Here is a 21,881-nt window from a genome sequence, read left to right as displayed (position 1 = left end):
ATCAATACTGTGCAACTCTAATAAACATTGTTAGGCAAAGAAGGCAAATCGGTATAATTCAAAGCACCATTTTCATTAGATACAAGATGTATGTAAAACATTAAAAACAAAGGCTAAATGGACAGATGGGAAAGTGAGAGATTAAATGAAGAGGGAGAGTTGATGGTAATAGAATGAAACTTTATAATAACATAGTCTTTAAACAGTATTTTATTAAACTACACTTTAGGCTTTTGTATGTTTGTATGTGTGTATGGGCACATGTGTGGGTCTCAGGGGATCCGACCTAAGATGTCAGGTTTGGCAGCAGGTGCCTTTACCCACTAAAGCATCTCATCAACCCACAATAGAATTTCTTAAAAAGAGAATGGATCCATGTACTCCTTGTGGTACTGGTGTGAAGTATGGTGGAGCCAGTGTCTCGCACAGTAAATACCATTGAGCAAGCAGTCCTGATTAAACTTTGCCCCCACAGTACTAGAGTTCTGTTCCCAGCACCCATGTTAGGCAGCTCATTAACTCCAGCTCTAGGGGATCTGATAAACACATATATTATGCACACACAAATACAAATAATACAAACATAAATCTGAAAAAAAGGTGTGTCCCACAATGTTCAGTCTGAGTTAATTTCTAAAAACAACCAAACGAAAGCAGAGGCTAAAGCCATTGCAGCAGCTTCTTTTCTCCAGCAGTCATTATAGTTAATGAGGTTAGTTCTCAACCACACCTGAACATGCTAGGCTGACAAGTGGCCTAGGCTTAGTTCCTGACAACCGAGATTGGGGCCCAAGCACATAGTTATCATGCATGTCGAAGCTACTGGGCTCCTCAGGCTCTCTATTTACTAGATAAACCCCATCTGTGCCCTGGCTCTTTCCCAGTAACCAAAGCATCCAGCACCTCCCAGACATGGCCACCCCTTTTGTCTCTTGCAAGGGTCAGAAGCCCTCCCAGACCCAGGAACATTAAGACTTGTATTTAGAGGGGCTGGCATTGAGTGTTGCTAAGGTTTTAATGAGAGTATGAAATCATTAAATCCTATGAGGAATGGAAATGCTAGCCCCATCTTATAAATGAGGGAACCAAGACAAAGAAAGGTCAAATGATTTGTCTGGCAACAAATAGTTAAGTGTTAAGTAGAACCAGATCTGTAACTTTCTCTCCCCAGAGCATCCTCTACTCTTAGTCCCTGACTAAATCTTACCAATTTGTCAAGGTCTGGCTCAAATCTGAGTTTTTCCACAAAGCATGAAAGTGATAATCCTCTTATCAAGGTATTTGTGATATTTGGCTAATCATAGTAATTTACAAACCAAGCCCATTTCATTACCAGAAAGACATGGTCCCTGATTCAACTCAGCATTTTCAATATACAGCCAGACAAATAAAAGGTGTCCATTAAACGTCAGATGGACAGAGTACATGACAGAGTAAATGAGGGCAGTTCAGTGACTGCCACTCTATGAGGTCTTGGGTACTTTTGCCCATCTGTATTTCCTTGGAATCAAATTCAGATTAGGCTCCTTTAAAACCAGTCTCCAGTATTTATTTTTGCAAACAAATTAACATGCACACAATCAATCACACATGCACACAAACATAAGGGGGTATGGTGCCAGGCGATCCATGATAGTGGGTGATGGGATCCAGGAGAGAAGATGGATAGAAGGGCAGTTCAGGGATCCAGACAAGAAGACAGAATTCCTGCTATTGTTCATTGGGGTTAGGGTTGGCATCTGGATACTTGGTGAGGTCGAAGGTCAGGACTTTGCTGATCACACAGTCTCCTTGCTGAAGGAAGAAAAAAGGTGAGGAGAGAATTAAGAAAGGTCTACGGCCCAGGACCAGGGGCTGAAGAACTACCTCCCGATGTATCTGCTCAAAGGCCAGCAATGGTTCTTTCTGGATGAAAGCATTCAATCCCATGGGCCTTCTTTCTTTGCCAAACTCTGCCCTTTTTCACTGTCTTCACTGTCTGGCTGTCTCTGCCAGGATGGGCTGGCTAAACAATCAGGGCAGGCTCCAACAAACCCAAATGACTGCTCAGAACCTGATCCCTTGCACCCCTTTACCCTTTGCCCATCCACTGCACCCCAGCCCACACTACCTCAGGATAGACTCCAATGAGGCTCTCAGCCTTGGTGTAGAATTCCTCCTTGAGAGAGATAACAATGGCCTGGAAGTTGCAAGTTGACTGCTCCTTGATGTAATTTGCCACCTGTGGGAGGGGTATTTAGCAGAGCTCAAGACTCAACACTGCCACTTTTTAGTCAAAGTAAGTAGGGGGGGGGTTGGGGGTAAAAGAGACTAAGAAAAGGCTACTGATTATCAAATGAGGGTGACCCAATCCTCCTGGTATGTAGACTAGGCAGCAGGCATAGCTAGGGCACAATCAGGAATGGCTTCCTGAAACCCAGCCCCAACTTGGGGCCTTCCCTCCCAGGCGACACCTTTCTTGCACCTACCTTGCCAATGTTGGTGTTATCCAAGGCAGCATCAATCTCATCCAGGACGAAGAAGGGGGCTGGCTTGTAGCTGGGAGGGAATAAATAAGTGAGCTAACATTGAGAAATGAGGGCAGCAAAAAGAGTAGGCCAGCCCCACAGTCAGAATAGGCCAACTACATTCAGAGACTAAATAACCCAAGTCTCTGAATTCCCTCCTTTGCATCTGGTTCTGGGTGCCACTATCCCCCTAGAACCATGAAAAATCTTTTTTTCTTTTTCAGGAACTGTCCTTAGTAAGCAAACGATCTGAGGGTCTACTATGTCCCAACATATATCAGGATGACACGCCTCCTTCATACATGCTGCACGTTCAGCCTAAAATGCTTGCTGGTTTCCTTGGTAGACTTTTCTTTAAAAGAATATTTTATGTGTATGAGTACTTTTCTTGAATGTATATGTGTGCACCATGTGCAGGTCTGATGCCTACAGAAGTCAGAAGAGAGCACTGGACCCCCTGAAATTAAAGTTATAGGTGTTTCTGAGCCAGCATCTGGGTGCTGGAAACCAAACCTAAATTCTTTACAAGGGCAACAAGTATTCTTTTTTTTTTTTTCTTTTTTATTTTATTTTATTTTATTTTATTTTTTTTATTATCTTGAGTATTTCTTATATACATTTCAAGTGTTATTCCCTTTCCCGGTTTCCGGACAGACATCACCCTCCCCCCTCCCCTTCCTTGTGGGTGTTCCCCTCCCAAACCTCCCCCCATTGCCGCCCTCCCCGCATAGTCTAGTTCACTGGGGGTTCAGTCTTAGCAGGACCCAGGGCTTCCCCTTCCACTGGTGCTCTTACTAGGATATTCATTGCTACCTATGGGGTCAGAGTCCAGGGTCAGTCCATGTATAGTCTTTAGGTAGTGGCTTAGTCCCTGGAAGCTCTGGTTGCTTGGCATTGTTGTACACAAGTATTCTTCTTAACCATTAAGCCACCTCTCCTATCCCCAAACACTACTCATGTTTTTTTTCCCCTGCCCATCATACCCTCCCTAGGTTAGGTGGCCTTCTTTTATGTATGCACACCCTCCACACTACTGTCTGGTTATGTGTCAGTCTGTGAGCTCCTTTGGACAGAGACCATGTCTGACTCACCTGACCCTAAGCTCCCAACAGGGTCTGTACAGAGCAGCACTCAAGAAATGCTCATGAACTAATGCTTTATAACTAAACATTACGTGGTAGGGAGTCATATCTAAGCACTACTGGCTTGGGGTAGGGGTTGTCAAGGTATACCAGAGGTCAAAGAGGGCTTCCCAGAGGAAGGGAAGGAGAATGAAGAGGTATGTCAAGCTAGACATGTATAGAAAGAACTTACTAACCAGCAACCGTGTAAAGAAAAGTCTAGAAGTGGAACTAAATACATGCAGGAACCAGAAAGATGGGCTGAGTGGATGAGGGGAGATGGGGAAGACAGGCCCAAAAACCAATCACCAAGGCCAATAGTGATGTGCCGTAGTAGATATAGAAATGGGTATAATCTAGATACTAAAACACCTTCACCTATGCAGATCTCTGCATATCATTGGGCTCCAGAGCCTCTGGTTGCCTCAGCTCAGTCTGTCCACCAACTAACTGCCTTATGAGGCAAAGCCTTACCTGTGAATGGCAAAAAGCAAGGCCAGTGCGGCAACTGTCTTCTCCCCGCCTGACAAATTGTCCATAGGCCGGAAACGTTTGCCAGGAGCTACACAGTTGTAGTTGATACCATCCAAATAGGGCTCTTCAGGATTCTCGGGGCCCAAGAATGCCTAGGGGAAGACAGAGTGGGTGAGGACCTGGAAGCATGGATGAGCATGGTGATAGGAAGAGGGAAGAACAACTAAGAATGGTGGGAGCTGGTGGCATAAGGGGTTTCAGTCTACCTGGGCACTGCTGTTACGGGACAGAGCCTTGTAGATCTCATCAATATTGGTAGCCACAGATTCAAAACAAGCATTGAATCGGTCAAAGCGCTCCTTCTTTATCTGTTCAAATGCCTGCTTGGCTTTCTTTGCTCGCTTTCGTGCTGCCTCAAATTCTGCCAGAAAAAAAGAGCAAATGATAATCTCTCAGTGCCCTGGGTTCTGCCAGGGTTGAGAACCACACCTGCCAAGAATGACCTGTAAATCCTGTAAATGAAAATTCTAGTGATGACCTACAAAGGGAGAGAAATGCCTGAAGAGGGCCTTACAAGGATCAGTATTTGGTGAGTTGGCTAGCACAAAGTCTAGGCACACAAACACAGATTTTTTCCTTGGGCACTACCAGCTTTCTTGACACCATCATTTGCTTTGTAGCAAGCAAGTAGATGACCCCCACAGTTTCGAGCACTTAACAGTTGTAAGTGTAAAGTTATGTAAAAAAGGGGCTGCTAGGATATAGCAGTACATCCTTATCATACCTTGAGTCTTCTGTTCTCATCCGAGGCTCAGAAAGAAATGCCAGGCTTACCATCTGAGGTCTCCTGGAACTTGTCTCGGACACTTTCCAGCTTTTCCATGGCCTTCATGTTAGGGGCAGCAATCCTCTGAAGCACACTCTGCTGCTCATTCAGCTTTTGCTGGAGTGTGTTCATCTCTTGCTTGATTTCTTCTTCCGCCTGTGCATCCTGTAACCCCACACCCAGCAATAGTAAGGAGCACCTGACCCCGAGTCCAGACCACCTGAGAGATGAATGGTGCTTGGGGATCTGCTCCTATGCAGAAGGCAAGTTCTTCTCCAGTTTGTCATCTTTCACAGAGTCTAGCTTGATTTGACTGTTTCAACTGTCACTGGAAATTCTAGGTGAATGTGGCTTTGTCACCTATAGTTCTTCCTCTAGATCGTGCCAACCTATTTGTCTTTGGAGGAACGGCTGCTAGTGGCCCTCTCTGGCTTTTAGACCAAGCGTTGAACCAGCACCACACCACAGTGACCTAAAGACCCACACAGATTGCTCTGGCCTCCACTTACAGATCCAAGGATAACTAAGGCAACACATGATTTGCTTTTAAATCATTGTACTTGAGCAAATTCCACTCAGTTTTGGTTTGGGGCCCCTTATAGCTACTGTAAATGCATGTTTGAACTTGTGTCTCACTGCTACTTTTAGTAATAACTACTTGACTTAATATCTACCAAGCACAGTTCCTGTATTCACAGAATTGAAGGAGCTAACATAGAAACACAGCTAAGTAAATAATCAGTATAGAGCAAGATGAATGTGAAGACAGTGACAAGCAATGCTGAATCAGCACATGAGAAGGGAACCTGACTCAGAACCTGTGGTGAGGGAAAACTTCTGGGCGTGTGTGGAAGTTAAAGCCTATAGGATGAACAGTAGAAAAGGAAACAGTAGATGTAGTTTTATGTATGAATGGTAACATCACAGGCAAAAGCTGGGGTGGAGGTTCCTCATAAGTTAGTCACCGAATTAGAAGCAATTCAGGAGTAATCAACTTTAGAAGTCAAAAAAACCTTTTTTAAAGTCAATATGGCACTACTAACAATTTATGTGTATCATGTTCATGAATTCACAGAAATATGCTGGGGGAGCACAAAGAGAAGTAACTAGATAAGCAAGCAAAAGATGGGTTATAAAAAGCCTTACAAACATACATTTTTATCTCAACGGAGACCAATGTGATTTAAAGAGCAAGAAGGACATGGATATATTTACATTTTAGAAAACTCTTTTAGAAACAAAGAAGACCCCTGGTACCCCTGGAGGCTAGATGACAGCAGTAACTGTCTTAACCAAAGATTACAGAGAGCTGTGAGCCATCATGTGGGTGTTAGCAACTGATCCTGGGTCTACTGCAAATACAGTAAGTGCTCTTAACTTCCGAGCCATGTCGCTACTAAAACTTATATTCTAATACACTATAAAATCTAAATGAAATGGTTCATTTATAAATGCGCATGATCCATAGAGAACAATGAGACTAGCACAGTAACCAAAAGTCCACAGAGAAAAGCCCAGAACCAGGTGAACACAACACTGAGTTCTATCAAACTTCATCTATCCACCCACTCACCTACCCACCCATCCATCCATCTATCCATTCCCAAGACAAGATATCTCTGTCTAACAGCCCTGACTGTCCTCAAACTCACAGAGATCCATCTGCCTCTGCCTCCCAAATGCTGGGATTAAAGTACAACCAAGCCTGGCAAACTTTAAAGGAAAATCTAATATTAATATTAAACTGTTCTATGAAATAAAAGGGGGAAGAAACACAATCAATTTCACTCTTTGAAGCCAGCATTATCCTAATGTCCAAATCAGGTAAAGACACAATGACAAAAAAACCCAAACAAAAACCAAAAGCCAAAAAAACAAAAACAAAAACCTATAGACCTAGTATTCCCAATGATACAGAAACAGAAAATTTCAGGAAAATACAAACTGAATTCAAGAACACATCATAATCACATATCATGACCAAGGAGGTTTTATCCCAAGAATGCAAGGCTAGTTTAACATATGTAATCATGAGCTTACAACTATGATCACCTGTACAGAACCACACAAGACAGTCCCTGTCAATAAGTGAAGAAGAAAAAGGTGCTTGGTGCTCATGGGGTCATCCCACTTACTGTGAAATCACCTTCTCCAGTATGTACCCAGGGCTGAGACCACTAAGTAGCTCCAAATCTGTGTTCATTTATACAATCCCAGTTAAACAAAAGCAGAACACAAGAAAGAGCTATACTGAAGTTGGGTGGGTAGAACAGAGGCAGTAGATATGGGAAAGGGGGTGAGTGATAAGTATGTATTGTGTACATGTGTGAAATTGGCATTTAACATTTAATTAATAAAACACATTAATAACTAAAACATATGCAAACCAATAAAGGCAATTTACCAAAGTAATATTTTTAGTGTAGATGTATTTTTAGATATTTTTATTAATTCTTTGAGAATTTCATACATGCATACCACGTATCTTGATCATATTCACCCCATTCCTTTTAATTCCTCCTGAATCTGAACCTGTGGGTTGGGGGTTGAACAATACTTTCCCAGGTGGTCACTTAAGACCATTGAAAAACACATATATTTATATTACAATTTCATGACAGTAGCATAATTACAGTTACAAAATAGCAACAAAAATAATTTTATAGTCAGGGATCATCACAACATGAGGACCTATATTAAAGGACTGTAGCCTTAGGAAAGTTGAGAACCACTGTCCTAGGTTCACTTTCATTCCTTCATCCCTCAACTTCCTATCCTCTTTTATAAATTTATTTAAATTCTTTTTTTACGGTATATTTTATTCAGTCTTTCCCCTCCCCCAACTTCTTCCTACCGACCCAACTCTCAGACACTAATGAGTATGAGTAATGGTCAACCTTTCAAACTTACGTTTAAAGAGAACTAACTTTCTCAGAATTTATCAACTATATCAGCTCTACAGCTATGTGTGAGGGCTCCTGAGTGAGCCCTCCCTTTTCATGCTGGATTTTTCTTTTTCTTTAAAAAAAATTGACTAGCTTGTTCTTCTCCAGAAGAACCACAGCCACTGTGTGTGTGTGTTTGTTTGTGTTTGTGTGTGTGTGTGTGTGTGTGTGTGTGTGTGTGAATACAGGTACCCAGGAAAGGCAAAAGTGTCAGATCTCCTTGCAGCTGAAATTATAGGCTTGTAAGCCACTGACAAGAGTGCTGGAAAGCACACTTTTGTCCCCTGCAAGAACAGTAAGTACTCTTACTTAACTGCTGAACCATCCTTCTAGCCATCCACAGAGATAATCTTAAGGACAGAAATATATGGCCACCTCTATATATTACATAGATACAGAAAAAGTACTGACCACAGTTCAACATGCCCTCAAGATAAGAAATAAGAAATAATTGAAACATACCTCAAAACAATAAATATTCTATATGATAAACCTAAGGCTACATTATAATAAAGAAATGAAAAACTAAAAATATTTTCTCTAAATTTTCCAATGAGACATGGAAGTCGGCTCTCTACATTTTTCTCCAATATTGTGCTGAAAGCCTTGCTAGAACAGTAAGGTAAGAAAAAGCTTAAAAAGGATAAAGCAAACAAAGAAGTGAAATTACTCATTCGCAGAAAACATGATTCTGTATTTGACTGCACATATTCTACCAGAAAACTCATATTCAATAAACACTTTCAGTAATGTTGCAAGATACAAAATCAACATTCAAAAATTAGTAGCTCTCATATATACATACCAACAACAAGCTTTCTGAGACAGAAATTAGGAAAAACATCCCATGCACAATAGCTGCCCCCAAAATAAATACCCTGGATTAAGGATGTAAAGACCTGTACAATGAAAACATTAAGGCCCTTAAAGAAGATGCCAAACAACAGAGACACCTTCCAAGCACCTGACAAGCAGAATTTATGTGCAAAATGGCTTTTATTACCAAAAGCCATCTACAGATTCAATACAGTTCCCATCAAAATGCCAATGGCATTCTTCACAGAATTAGAAAAATCTAAAAATTAATATAAACAACACAAAGGACAGCACACGGCCTAAGCAACATTATGATATATGACTTACAATTGTATCTTACCCCTAGTTAAGGAGCAGTTGATAGCTGCTGGGAGAGGGAGAGGGAGTTTCCTTAAGGGTGTGGCCCCTAGTACGCTGACCATACTGTAGTAAAAGGCTACAAATCCAAGAATATCTAGGTGGCACTGACTTTACTTGATGGGTTTATTAAAAAGGAGGGGGAAAAAGATGACGCCAAGTTTGGTGGGTAGGGAAAGAAGGTTGGACTGAGAAGCCTGAGGAGAAGGGATTAATAAGATCAAAACATACGAACATAAATTTTTCAAAGAATTAGGAAAAAACTCGTATCACTGAGCAATAAAAACAAACTAGTTGTGGCACAAAACCAAACATGTAGCCCAAAAGAGCCAAGACATAAATAAAATCACTCAGAAATACTCACAGCTACAGCCACCTAATTTTGACAAAGGCATCAAGCATATATACCAAAAAATGTATCTCTTATCGTAAACAAAAATTGTTTCAAATCAGACGAAAAGACTTACTTTAAAACCTCAAACTCTGAAGATGTTACAGGAAGATATAAAGAACACACTTGAAGTTACAGATATAAGCAAGAACTTTCTGTAGAGGAGTGAAAGAACAGAAAATAGTCCTAAGAACCAACAAATGGGACATGAAACTAAAAACCCTGCACAGCCAGAGGAACCAACAACAGAAGAAAGAGCATACAGAATGGGAGAAAATCTTTGCCAGTTAGGCCCAGACAGGATTGATATCCAGAATATATAATTACAAAAAGTAAACCACCTGAGCCACAAAACTATTAATCAATAAAAGAGCTAATGTAATAAACAGACAATTCTCAAAAGAAGAAAACCAGTAAATATTTCAGAAGGCCCAGCAAGATTGCTCAGTGGATGGGGTACTTGGCATCAAACGCTGGAGTTCAAAGTCTAGAACCTATAAGGTAACAGGAGAGAACTAACTCTAGGAAGTTGTCCTCTGACCTCCACACGTGTTGGTGTATGCACACATAATAAACAAACAAACAAATGTAAACACACACATATACGTTCACTATTGCTAGCCAGTAGGAAAATTTAAATTAAAACCACTTTGAGATTCCTTCTCATCTCACTGTCAGTCAGAATGACTATGATCAAGAAAACAAATAACTACAAATGCTGGTGAGGCTGTGGGGAAAAAGCAGACTATCCACTCTACTAGGAAAGTAAATATTGCCATTAGGGAAACCAATATGGCCCCTCAAAATATTAAAGATATCTCGATATGGTGAGGTACACCTTTAATTCCAGTACTTGGGAGGCAGAAGGGAGACAATCCTTTGAGGCCAGCTTGGTTTTGAGTTTGAGGCCAGCCTGGTCTATGTAACAAGCTCCAGGAAAGCCCAGGCTACATAGAGAGACTCTATTTCAAACCATCACCCCTTCAAAATAAACAAAAACATAAATATAAAGTTAGCATATGACTCAAACTCTTGGGCATATATTCAAAGGACTGTAGGTCCTGACACATTCCTGTTTACTGCTGTACTATTCACAACTGCAGGGCAATGGAGCCAGACTAGATGTCCTTATACAGAAGAATGGGTGATGAAAATGTTGATTTATCAATAACAGAGTTTTACTCAGCTGTTAAGAAAAATGAAATTGGGAAATTTTCAGGAAAATGGATGGAAGTAGAAAGTATATTGAGGTGGCTCAGTCTCAGAAAGACACAGATTCCATGTTTTCCCTCATTTTTAGTGTTTGTATGTGTGTAAATAAGGGTTTGGGAGAGTGGTATAAACTATAAAACTAGATAGGAGACCAAAAAAATGTGTTGAGAAAAGAAGTGCATGCAGGGGGTGCGGGTGTAACATGTGACATCAAAGCGAGGGTGGGAGGGCACAAGGGAGGAAGGACAGGGAGAGAACCAGGTCGGGGGCAGGGGGAGAGGGAAGACACCTCAAATCTTGTTAAGTAAGTAATGCCATAATGGAAAAAAACTACACTGAAAAGTCACAGATATATTTAACAGTAAGAATTTATAGAAAGAAAGAAAGAAAAATGGAAGGAAGGAAGGAAGGAAGAAGGACTGAATAAAGGTAGGAAGGAAACTGAAGATCACTACAAATTGCTATGGAATAGTCTGTAGGATAGGCTTTCAAATGAAAATGGAAAATAAGAACAGTTTACTATTATCTAAAAGGAGAATATGAATGTTATTGCATGTAAACATATTTGTATTTTAAAACTGCAACAAAAGGGCAATGTGAAAACTAATTAAAGAGTGACCTACTGATGAAGAGAAAGGAACAGAAATAGAAGCCAAAACTCTCATGTACCCTATTTTATACTTTTGATGTTAGAACCATATGATGCTACATGGTTATAAAACAAAACTAAACAGACATACAAGAAAGGTTAGGTTAAAAAATTATTGGGGAACAAGATGCTCACAAGATGACAAAGCACTACTCTGAAAATTCCTTGCTAATTAATGACAAAAACAAAAGTGTATGCTTAGCAATGAGGAACCTGGCAATTGACACTTTTGAGCAAGGGATTAAAGTCAGCATCATTAGTTAATAATGGACAGATCCTGAGAGGGTGAACGTCATGGTGAAATACAACATAAACACACTGTTTCTGCATCCCAAGTGCTGTAACTGCAGGTGTATGCCCTCACACCTGGCTCTGGAGTTGAACTACCTTATTGTCTGTATTTTTTCACAAGGCTCAGGAAAAAAAGAAAGTAAAAGCAAAAAAAGTATACATGTAATAGAGAAAGAGAGAAAAATAGAGATGAGAGAAAGCAAAAATGATAAAATTGGGGTTGGGGATTTAGCTCAGTGGTAGAGTGTTTGCCTAGCAAGCACAAGGCCCTGGGTTCAGTCCTCAGCTCCGGAAAAAAAAAATGATAAAATTGAGTTAGCAAGTTGACTCAGACTGACGACCTAAGTTTGATCCTCAGGATTCACACAGGAGAGAATTGGCTCCATATATGACTTGCACACTCATACCATGGTATTCACACACACATCATATACACACATAAACCTAATTTTTAAAAATGAGTTAGGAAACAAGTTTTTTGGTGAAACTATGAGTCTCAAGCATAAGCACAATGATGTTAAACTGAAATTTTCAATTTTAGTCAGATGTATCAACATGAACTCTGTAATACTTTTTTTTCCCTCAAAATAAAAAAAAGGCATCAGGTGGCCCAAATCTACTGAAGAGCTCTAGAAACACCAACCAGTCAGCTGTACTGAGCACTCCAGTGTCCAGATGGTTGTTATTAAATAGTAGTGCTTTCCACTGAACAAAGGAGTCAAGAGCTTCTTAGAAAACTGGCTCATTCCTCATCTGGGTGAGAAATCCAGAGGATGAGCCTAGACATCAGGAACTAAGGGAGACGAACAAAGACTAAAAGGGTTTTATCAAGATGGTGAAGTAGCCAACCTGAATGCATTCCCCCTGGCTAAGGACAGAGCACCAAGAATAACCACAAAAGACTGAACACAGCCCAAGTACTTAAGTCCGTAAACTCACAATGATAGAAAAGAACTCGGTGGATGAGTGCTGAGCACACTGAGGAAGCAACCCAGAACTGTGTGCAGAGCTGGTGAGGAAAGAAGAATTAAGCTACCTTTCCTATGTAACTGGACCTTAGGGTTACCAAGTAACAAAACGAAACCTCTCTATTTTGGTTAATATAAAAAGAAATTAAAGAATAAGATGGCCATTTTACAACGGGGACCAATGAAATGATATTCCTAGGTGTGGATCTCATAAAAAGACCCATAAAGAGACCCTACAGATTTCCCGAAAGTATATTGCCCCTGGGATGCAAAATACCTACCCTACCATTGAGAACCACCGCTGTAAACAAAAAGAATCTTTAGAAAATAAAACTATATACCATTACCACAGCTAAAAATATTAACATTAATTCTAACATCAAAACTCAATATTGAAATTCTTATTCAATAAATTATTTCTTAAAGGTTTTACAAAGCTGAATTCAAATAAGGTGCAACTGTTGGACAGTTCTCTGAATTTCATCCTCTAAGTGTTTTCTCCATCCCATTTCTCTGCAGTGGGTTTATGCACACATTTTGGGCTGACTGGTTTCTTGGTTTGTACCCAGTGGTATTTTCTTTGCTCTACTAGGGACTGAACCAATGGCAGTGTATGACTGGTAAGTCATCTATCACCAAGTAATATCCCTAGCCCTCTTTTGCCCTTTGGAACTTCCCTATCCAGCTGCTCAAGGGACTGAGATAGGAAAACTGATTGAGCCTAGGAGTTTGAGGCCAGCCTGAGCCTAAGATTAGAGGCCCGGAGTCAAATAGAATGAAGTAAACCAGAAGAAAGAAAGGTTCCCATAGACTAAACTGGGGCAGTTGCATCTGTGCTTTATTTTATTGGTTGCTCTGGCACCAGTGTTTCTCACACAATCAGTCCGTGGCTTGCCAAACTGAACTGAAAATTCTTTTTAAAAATATTATTAGTAGAAGCTGGAGATGGCTCATCGGTTAAGAACACTTGTTACACAGGACCTAGGTTTTGTTCTCAGCACTCACATGGTGTCTTATAACTGTCAGCAACTGTAGTCTGATGGGATCCAATGCCCTCTTCTAATCTCCACAGGTAGTGTACATGCACATGGTACACACACATACAAGGACATAAAATAAATATAATCTAAAAACGTCATTCTTGTTACTGAATGTGTAGTTTTTTGTTATTATTCCCTAAATAAAGTAAGTAACTATTTACATTGCATTTCGCATTATAAATGTGCTAGAGATGATTTAAAGTATTAGGAAGCCAAATGTGGTGGCTTGTACCTTTAATGCTAGCACTTGGGAGGCAGAGACAGGTAGATCTCTGTGAATTTGAGGCCAGCCTGGCCTACATAGAGTTTCCAGGCAGTCAGGTCTATACAATGAGATCCTGAATCAATGAATAAATAAATGAATGATAAATAAAGTATGAGAAATAATCTATTTAAGTTACATAAGAATACTAGAGCATTTTCATATAAAGGACTTGAGTCTAGAGGAGGGGTTCTTGTAACTAGTCTGAGAGAAGTGAGCATGAGCAAGGAACTGTATCACGACAGCAAATATCTACTAACATGATGCAATTCCACAGTACCACACACTGCTATATTCTCACTGCTAAAACCAAGAACTCAAACTCAATCAAACTCTCTCTATATTTACCAGTTTATAGAAAATTCAGGCAATGAAAGACGTAATTAAGTAATATCACAGAGATATAATTACCCAAATCTAGAATGCAGAAAATCCTATAGGACCAATGCTATGGTTTCTCCCACAAATAAATAGAAGAAAAAGAAACAGAAAAGAGAGAAACACAGAGAAAAGAAAAGTTATAGATTAGCAGAGATCAATCTTAACATACGGACTATATTTTGTCCTGGTTAGTCTTTTGTCAACTTGACACAAACTAGAGTTATCTTGGAAGAACCTCAATTGAGAAAATTTCTCCATTAGATTACCTGTAGGTATCTAATGTGGGAGGGTCCAGCATATTTCAAGCAGTGCCACCCCTGGGTAGGTGGTCCTGGGTTCTACATGAGCCAGCCATGAGGAGCAAACCAATAAGCAGCACCCCTCCATGGCTCTGTATCAGGTCTTGCCTCCAGGTTCCTGCTCTTCTTTGAGTTTCTTCCTTGTCTTCTCTCAATGATGGACTGGTACTAGGACACAGCCAAACAAACCCTTTCCTTTTCAAGGTGTTTTTGGTCAGTGTTTTATCACAGCAACAGAAAAGCAAACAAAAACACACTTGAATCCTGACTTTGATATAGACAATGCAAAAGCATTTACTGAAAACAATGCAAAAACATTTACTGCATATTAGAAGAGAGTAATGCTTTTGAAATTATGCATCCTATTTCCTTAAGAGCCTTCATATTTTATAGATATATACTGAGGCAATTATGAACAGAACAATGCTTCAAACTTGCTTTACAATAGTCCCATGGTAGGGATTATAAAAAACAAGATTGACCATATGTTACTAACTGCTGAAGATGGGTGGTGGGTGCCTGATATTCATTATATCAATTTCCTTACTTCTATGTATATTTGTAATTACTTATAAATTAAAAAAATCAGATCTCCCCGGACATAATGATAAAGGATTAGACTACAAAGTAGAAAATATTTTGGAGATTAGTTTCTGTAGGAACTTGTGTGAAGTGAAAGCCCGCACTAGAGACATGATGGAGCAACAGTAGGCAAGCAAACAAGCAAGCAAGAATGCCTAAGGGGAAAGAGTCAAGAATAAAGCATCAATTTGGGTTTTGAACATGTGAGAAGCACTGGAGGGTAAGGAGAGCTAGGGTTTGAGGTAACCTGTGGGACCAATTATAAACATGGCAGCTAAGGTGAAGATGGTGAAGGGGAAAATTAGAATGTCAAAGGAGGGGGATAGGACCTGTGACAGCCCTGACAAGTACCTAAGGCCTATCTGTTTACTACATAGGAGTTTGTATTTTTTTTATTTTTTATTGGATACTTTTTATTTACATTTCAAATGTTATTCCCTTTCCCAGTTTCCTGGCATAAGCCACCTATCCCATCTCCCTCACTTTCTTCTATAAGGGTGTTTCCCCTCCCTAGCCAACTCCCCTTCCCGCCTCCCCACCCTGACATCCCCCTACACTGGGGCATCGAGCCTTGACAGGACCAAGGGCTTCTCCTCCCATTGGTGCCCAACAAGGCCATCCTCTTCTACATATGCAGCTGGAGCCATGGGTCCGTCCATGTATAGTCTTTGGGTAGTGGTTTAGTCCCTGGAAGCTCTGGTTGGTATTGTTGTTCTTATGGGGCTGCAAGCCCCTTCAGCTCTTTCAATCCTTTCTCTAACTCCTTCAAGGGACCCGTTCTCAGTTCAATGGTTTGCTGCTAGCACTCGCTTCTCTATTTGTCAAGCTCCAGCTGAGCCTCTCAGGAGACAGCTGTATCAGGCTCCTGTCAGCATGCACTTCTTGGCTTCATCAATATTGTCTAGGTTTGGTGGCTGTATATATATATATGGGCTGGATCCCCAGGTGGGGCAGGCTCTGAATGGCCATTCCTTCAGTCTCTGCTGCAAACTTTGTCTCCATATCTCCTCCTAAGAATATAATTTTTATCTCTCTGTGTGCACCTGGACTTAACTTTTCTTGAGTCAGCTGAGAAGATGTTGATGCCTCAGTTGAACCCACAGTTCTTACCTTCAGATCTTCACACAGGTCACCGTAGTCAATCTCAATGAGGGCCTCTCGTGCATAGATACTAGATGTTCTCTGGGAACCACTCACTGACTCTTCTCCCTGGGAGCCACCCTGCAATGTTGGAAGAAACAGATGGAGCAGAGTAGTCATTTGTACCCCTCTAGAAATTAGGGACTCCTTTGAAGCTTTTGTTGACTTTGAAGAATCACCTTGCTTGATGGTACTGAGGCAGAGGGAACAGGATGGTCCAAATTGAAAACTGGGCTCTACCTTCAGTAAGTCTCTTCATTTCTATGTGAGGACAATGCTCAACCAGCACAGCTAAGGTTAAGATTAGGAACGGTTAAGTCATGGCCTACCAGTATCTGGAAGGCTACCTAGGAGGAGCTCCTCAGTCACGATTCTCCACCCCTCACTACCTCTTTCATTTCCAATTGATAAAGCGCCTCAGTTTCTTGGATGTTGCTCCTTTCCCTCCACCTAAACGTCCTTACTTCTGCACTGTTGAGTCCCCTACCCAACCCTCTTCTGGTCAACCTCCCTCACTGCAGCTAAGCTATCAGTCTCCTCAGGTCCTCCAGTTTCCCAATCTTCCCTTGCTCTTGACTAATGTCCTGCAATTCTCACTTCTACCCATGTCCAATATCTGCTACAGCTAAGAGCTTAAATCCTTAAGATTAATGAACCACTTCATTGTCTTTCTGACCACTCACTGGCTTACAGCTCTCAAGTCAATGTTCCTTTCATACCAAAGCCTGACTTCACTATCTCCACCTTGGCACATCCCTTCTGCATCCATCTTTATGCCCCTCACAACTCCCTGTCTGTGTCCTATATGTTGCCTGCCCTTCCTGGCCATCTTTAATCTCCCATTACTGCGTAGATATCCATAGATCACTCCTACCACCCATCATAATACTCACTTCTTCCTGACTAATATCATCCATGGTGCCCTTTGACAGTGGCAATTTGATGTCCTGCATCTTACAGGCCTGTAGCAGGTTGTGGCGGTCACTGCGCTTCTGTTCAAGCTTGGTCTCAATGGCTGTCACTTCCTTCTGTAAGTGAGTCATTTCCCTAAAAAGGTCCAAGTAGCTTAGGTAAGACCCAAATCTGGAAGGCTGCCTGCTTTACCTACTTCCACCCAACCCAGGCAGCAATCCACTCACTTATTGGCACCCCCAAGCTTCTTGCGAATTTCTTCCATCTCATGATTCTTGTCATTCACTTCTGACTTTTTGGCCAGGTGCTGATTCTTAAGGTCTTGGAGCTGAGCCATGGTTTCATCTATTATCTTCATGTGTCTTTGCTCCTCCTGGTCTCAGCAAGGGAATGAATAGGGCAAGAATGAAGACTCCCTTGGAATTTTCTCCTTTTGCACTACCCTTCCCAATTAGCAGTTTGTTTTCATACAACCCCTCAGACTTCTTTTATCCTTTCCTAAATCAGCTGGTTGCTTTCCCCAACTACAATTGTGTAAATTGCCTGTTAAAGAAGAGCTCAAACTATGGAAAATTAAGGGAGGTGTGAGGGTTCACTTACAATCCCAACAGCCAGAAATAAACAACTAAAATTCTAGCATATTTCCTCCTTGCATCATTTACATTTCAACATTTAGGGTTGAAATTAGATTTTTACTTTTGTATCATAATCAATGTTTTAGTTTTAAGCATTTTTCCAAATCAAAATGTTTGTCATATACAGTATGAAATTTGTATTTATTTTCCTTCTGTGCATGTCATATGTGTGTATGTGTACATGCTCAATCGTATGCAGGTATATACGATAAGTTTATATCAAGTATCTTCCACAATCTATTTTTTTAAGATTTATTTTTAATTATGAGTATGTGTGTGAGTATGTACATGTGAATGCCGGTATTCAAGGAGGCCAGAAGCATTAGACTTAGACATCTTGAAGCTGGAGTTACAGGGAGCTGGATCCACATAACCTGCGTGTAGGGAACCAAATTCAAGATCTCTAAAAGCAGTATGCACTCTTAACTACCAAGCCATCTCTCAAGCCTTTCTACCCATTTTTTAAGACAAGGTCTCTCACCAAATCTTCTAACAAGTGAAGAATTCCTGTTTCTGCCTTCCAATCATTGGGATTACAAGAATGTATCATCGTACTCAGCTTTTTACTTAAGTGCTGGGGATCTGAACTCATGCTTGTGTAACAAGCGCTTTACCAAGTGTTGCTTCCCTAGTCTATAACATTTCTGTATTTAAACATATACAAGCAACATAGTATATTTTGTGAATAGACATTAATCTAGGATTATCACTACAAAAAAACAAAAGGACTACGATTGAGAATGGTCAACAAACAAGAATTATATCATTATTTATAATGTTCTAATTTAAAGTTTTTAAAAAATTTTATTCTTTGTGTGACTGCATGTTACATGTGTGTGGGTACCCTTAGAGGGTGTCAAAGCCCACTACAGCTGGAGTTAGACAGATGTGAGTCACCTGATGTGGGTACTAAAAATTAAACCTGGGTCAACTGGGAGAGCAATACACGCTCTTAACTGCTGAGCCATCTCCCCAGCCCACATTTTAACTCTTTCAAGAAAATTGGTTTTGTTCTTCCAATTTATTTTATTTTTAAAAATCACATTAAGGGAAACCTGTCAGACTGGTGATGTGAGTCAGGTGGTAAGAGTGCTTATCTTATATGCATAAAGCCATTGATTTGATCCCTGGCACTGCATAAAACCAAGTGATTCTACATGCCTGCAATCCCACTATGTAGAGGTCACATACTGAGCCACCATGTGGTTGCTGGGAATTGAACTCAGCACCTCTAGAAGAGCAGTCAGTGCTCTTAACCACTGGGCCATCTCTCCAGCCCCCTCACATACTGAGTTTGAGGCCTGCACGGGCTACAAGAGACCCCCACACACACACACACACGCGCACACACACAAAGAAAAAAGGACATCTGAATATAATTCTCAAATAAATCATAAAATAATAGACACACAGAATGCTAAAGGAAATTATGGCAACACAGTATCTTAATTTTTCATGGATTAGAGTTCTTTGATAGCCAGCCTTCTGTATACACAGATTTTGTATCTATGGGTTTAAAAGAACATCAGAATTTGGCAAAAAATTGTACATTGCTAGGTGTGGTAGCTCACACCTTTAATCCCAGCACTCAGGAGGCAGAAGCAATTGGATTTCTGAAAGTTTGAGGATAGTGTGGTTTACTCAGAGTTCCAACCATCCAAGGCAACATAGTGAGACTTTTTTTAATGCACTAAATGTTTAGATATTTTTGTCATTTTCTAAATCATAAAGAATAACAAGTACTTGCATTGCATTAGATATAATAAAGACATGATCTAAAGTATAGAAGAGGATATGCATATTTTACAGACAAAGAATGTCCATTTTATACAAGGGACTGACATTTTGGTGCTGGGGGACAGTTCCTACAAACAATGTCCTGTGAGTATCAAAGAAGGCTGTACTATTTATTCTGACATCTTTCAGCTAAGCAATAATTATTCAAAATGAAATTAAAGTCACATAAATATACTATCTTAGAGCATCCTAAATGAAATTTAGTCCTGTCTCACTAGTTTACTACCTATTCTGCAAGTGTACCTAAGATTCCAGTAACACTATTCGAGATCACTAAGGGTTAATGAAGAAAATACACAAGCAGCAAATATAGGCAGATCCAAAAGCCAAGGGATATGTTCAAACCAGGGGAACCAAACCACCTCGGGAAGGAATACTATAACCAATAAAGGTTTCACAGTAATTTTGAGAGAAAGACTATTAAGGAAAGTCACCACACAAAACACAGTGACACAGGCATGCTTAACAGCCTGATTGAAACAGACACGAGCACAGTCATACCATGAAATGGCTGTGTGTCAGTAAAACATCATCTGTTGCACTGACTTTATGTGGCTAATCTGAATTTAGGGTCAGGACGCTTGGAGCTATTCCTCTAATAGTACTTGCCAGCCTGTTCTTTCACTGCCGCTTCCTACTCTTCGCCTTCTTTGCAGGCTCCCAAAAATCCTTCAAATCCCACCAGCATGTTTCAGGCTACATCTGAGAAAGGTGAATCTAGCAGATGATGAAATACTGTTCACTTACAGCCACTACAGAGGAGTGGCTGTGGGCAATATCAATAGGAAAAACGCAGGTCATCAGACCTCAAAGTCGGAATCAGTAGAACTTAAGGAAAATGCTATAAAAGCTTAAAAGTAGAAGAGCTAAAGAGAAAAAAATATTAAGAAATGAGATCTGGTTGTTAGCCAGACATTTAACCTATACTGATCTAATCTCTTGTTTTTATCAAATACTCCATGCATGAAATAATGAAAATACCCTATGGCTCACTCAGCTGCTTGATGAGAACATATGTTGATCAAAAATATAAAAATAATCAGTCAACTCAGTTCCTCAAAGTTTTCTAACAGATTAAAGGCTGAAACGATTACTGACCTTGTCTACATCATTGTCTAACATCTATTAAAAGTACAAGCTACACTTTTTAAGGTCCAAATTGTATTCATTTTGCTAGTATTCCATTATTAAGTTTGTCTTGGCTTTTGGTTAGGCGTTATAGACACATTTTTCCTTTCCTTCTCTTTTCTTTCTTTCTTTCTTTCTTTCTTTCTTTCTTTCTTTCTTTCTTTCTTTTCTTTTCTTTTCTTTTTTTTTTTTTGAGACAGATCTCTCTATATAGCCCCAGCTGCCTAGGAACTCCCTCTGTAGACAAGGCTGGCTTTGAACTCACAGAGATCCTCCTGCCTCTGCCTAGGGTCAAAGTCATGTTCCACAACCCCAGCACAAACACCCATTTTTATATTAAGGTAACAGCAGATTATAAGCAGGTCTAGCTATCTTAGAAAATACTTTTTGCTTTAAATGAAATCTGTATGTTACTAAAGTATAAAGACCAATAAATTATGTAAGTGCTGAATGCAGCATAATTTCCTAAATTCCTACTTTCCAAGGGGCACTGTGTAGTCTCCAACTTGGAACTAAAAATAATGTTGGTAATAAACACCAATGTGTTTGCACAAGGCTTTGCCAGCACTCTGGATTACCTCTGCGGGTATTACTGAGCTAGAGGGCATAAACATTCTGAAGCGTTTTGATGGATGTTGGAATGTTATGTAAGAATACTGGTCTCCTGCACCATATGAGGTATGAAGAAGTATTTTGTTTTTGTTTTTAATTTTTGAATAATGAGAGGCTAGAAAGATGATTCAGTGGTTAAGGGGGCGTACTGCTCTTTAGGAAGACCAGAGTTCAATTCTCGGCATCCACATCAGGTGACTCAAAAAAACTATCTGTAATTCTAGCTCCAAGGGGATCTAATATCTTTGACTTCTGAGGGCACCAGCACACGTGTCTACCCTGACATACATGCAACATAACCACAGAGACACATACAAGCAATGTAAAATAAAAGCTTTTAGATAATATAGGGCAAGAGAGATAGCTTAGCAGTTAAGAGGGCATACTGCTCTTAGAGAGGACTTAAGTTTGATTCCCAGATCCCACCTGCTTGTAACTCCGGCTCCAGGGTATCTGAGGCCTCTGGCCTCCATGGGCACCTGCATATACCCATATGCATATACCCAACACAGACTACTAACCAGAACTCACCAACA

At 40.3% G+C, this 21,881-nt stretch overlaps 1 protein-coding gene across 1 annotated transcript in view; it reads right to left on the bottom strand.

Moving 5' to 3' along the window:
• Positions 1–1,530: 1,530 nt before the first annotated feature.
• Smc1a (structural maintenance of chromosomes 1A) overlaps positions 1,531–21,881 on the bottom strand; it is a 44,719-nt gene continuing 24,368 nt past the window's right edge. The window contains 9 exon segments of the mRNA NM_031683.2: positions 1,531–1,794; positions 2,111–2,221; positions 2,469–2,538; positions 4,103–4,254; positions 4,369–4,523; positions 4,937–5,093; positions 16,232–16,342; positions 17,155–17,308; positions 17,401–17,546. Of these exon segments, the coding sequence (NP_113871.2) occupies positions 1,711–1,794; positions 2,111–2,221; positions 2,469–2,538; positions 4,103–4,254; positions 4,369–4,523; positions 4,937–5,093; positions 16,232–16,342; positions 17,155–17,308; positions 17,401–17,546 (1,140 nt within the window). The 3' untranslated portion in view covers positions 1,531–1,710.

Source organism: Rattus norvegicus, chromosome X (genome assembly GCF_021556685.1).
Source record: "Rattus norvegicus strain SHRSP/BbbUtx chromosome X, alternate assembly SHRSP_T2T, whole genome shotgun sequence".
NCBI lineage: Eukaryota > Metazoa > Chordata > Mammalia > Rodentia > Muridae > Rattus > Rattus norvegicus.
Note: the sequence above shows the minus strand (reverse complement) of the source record. Positions and strands in the feature narration are given on the sequence as shown.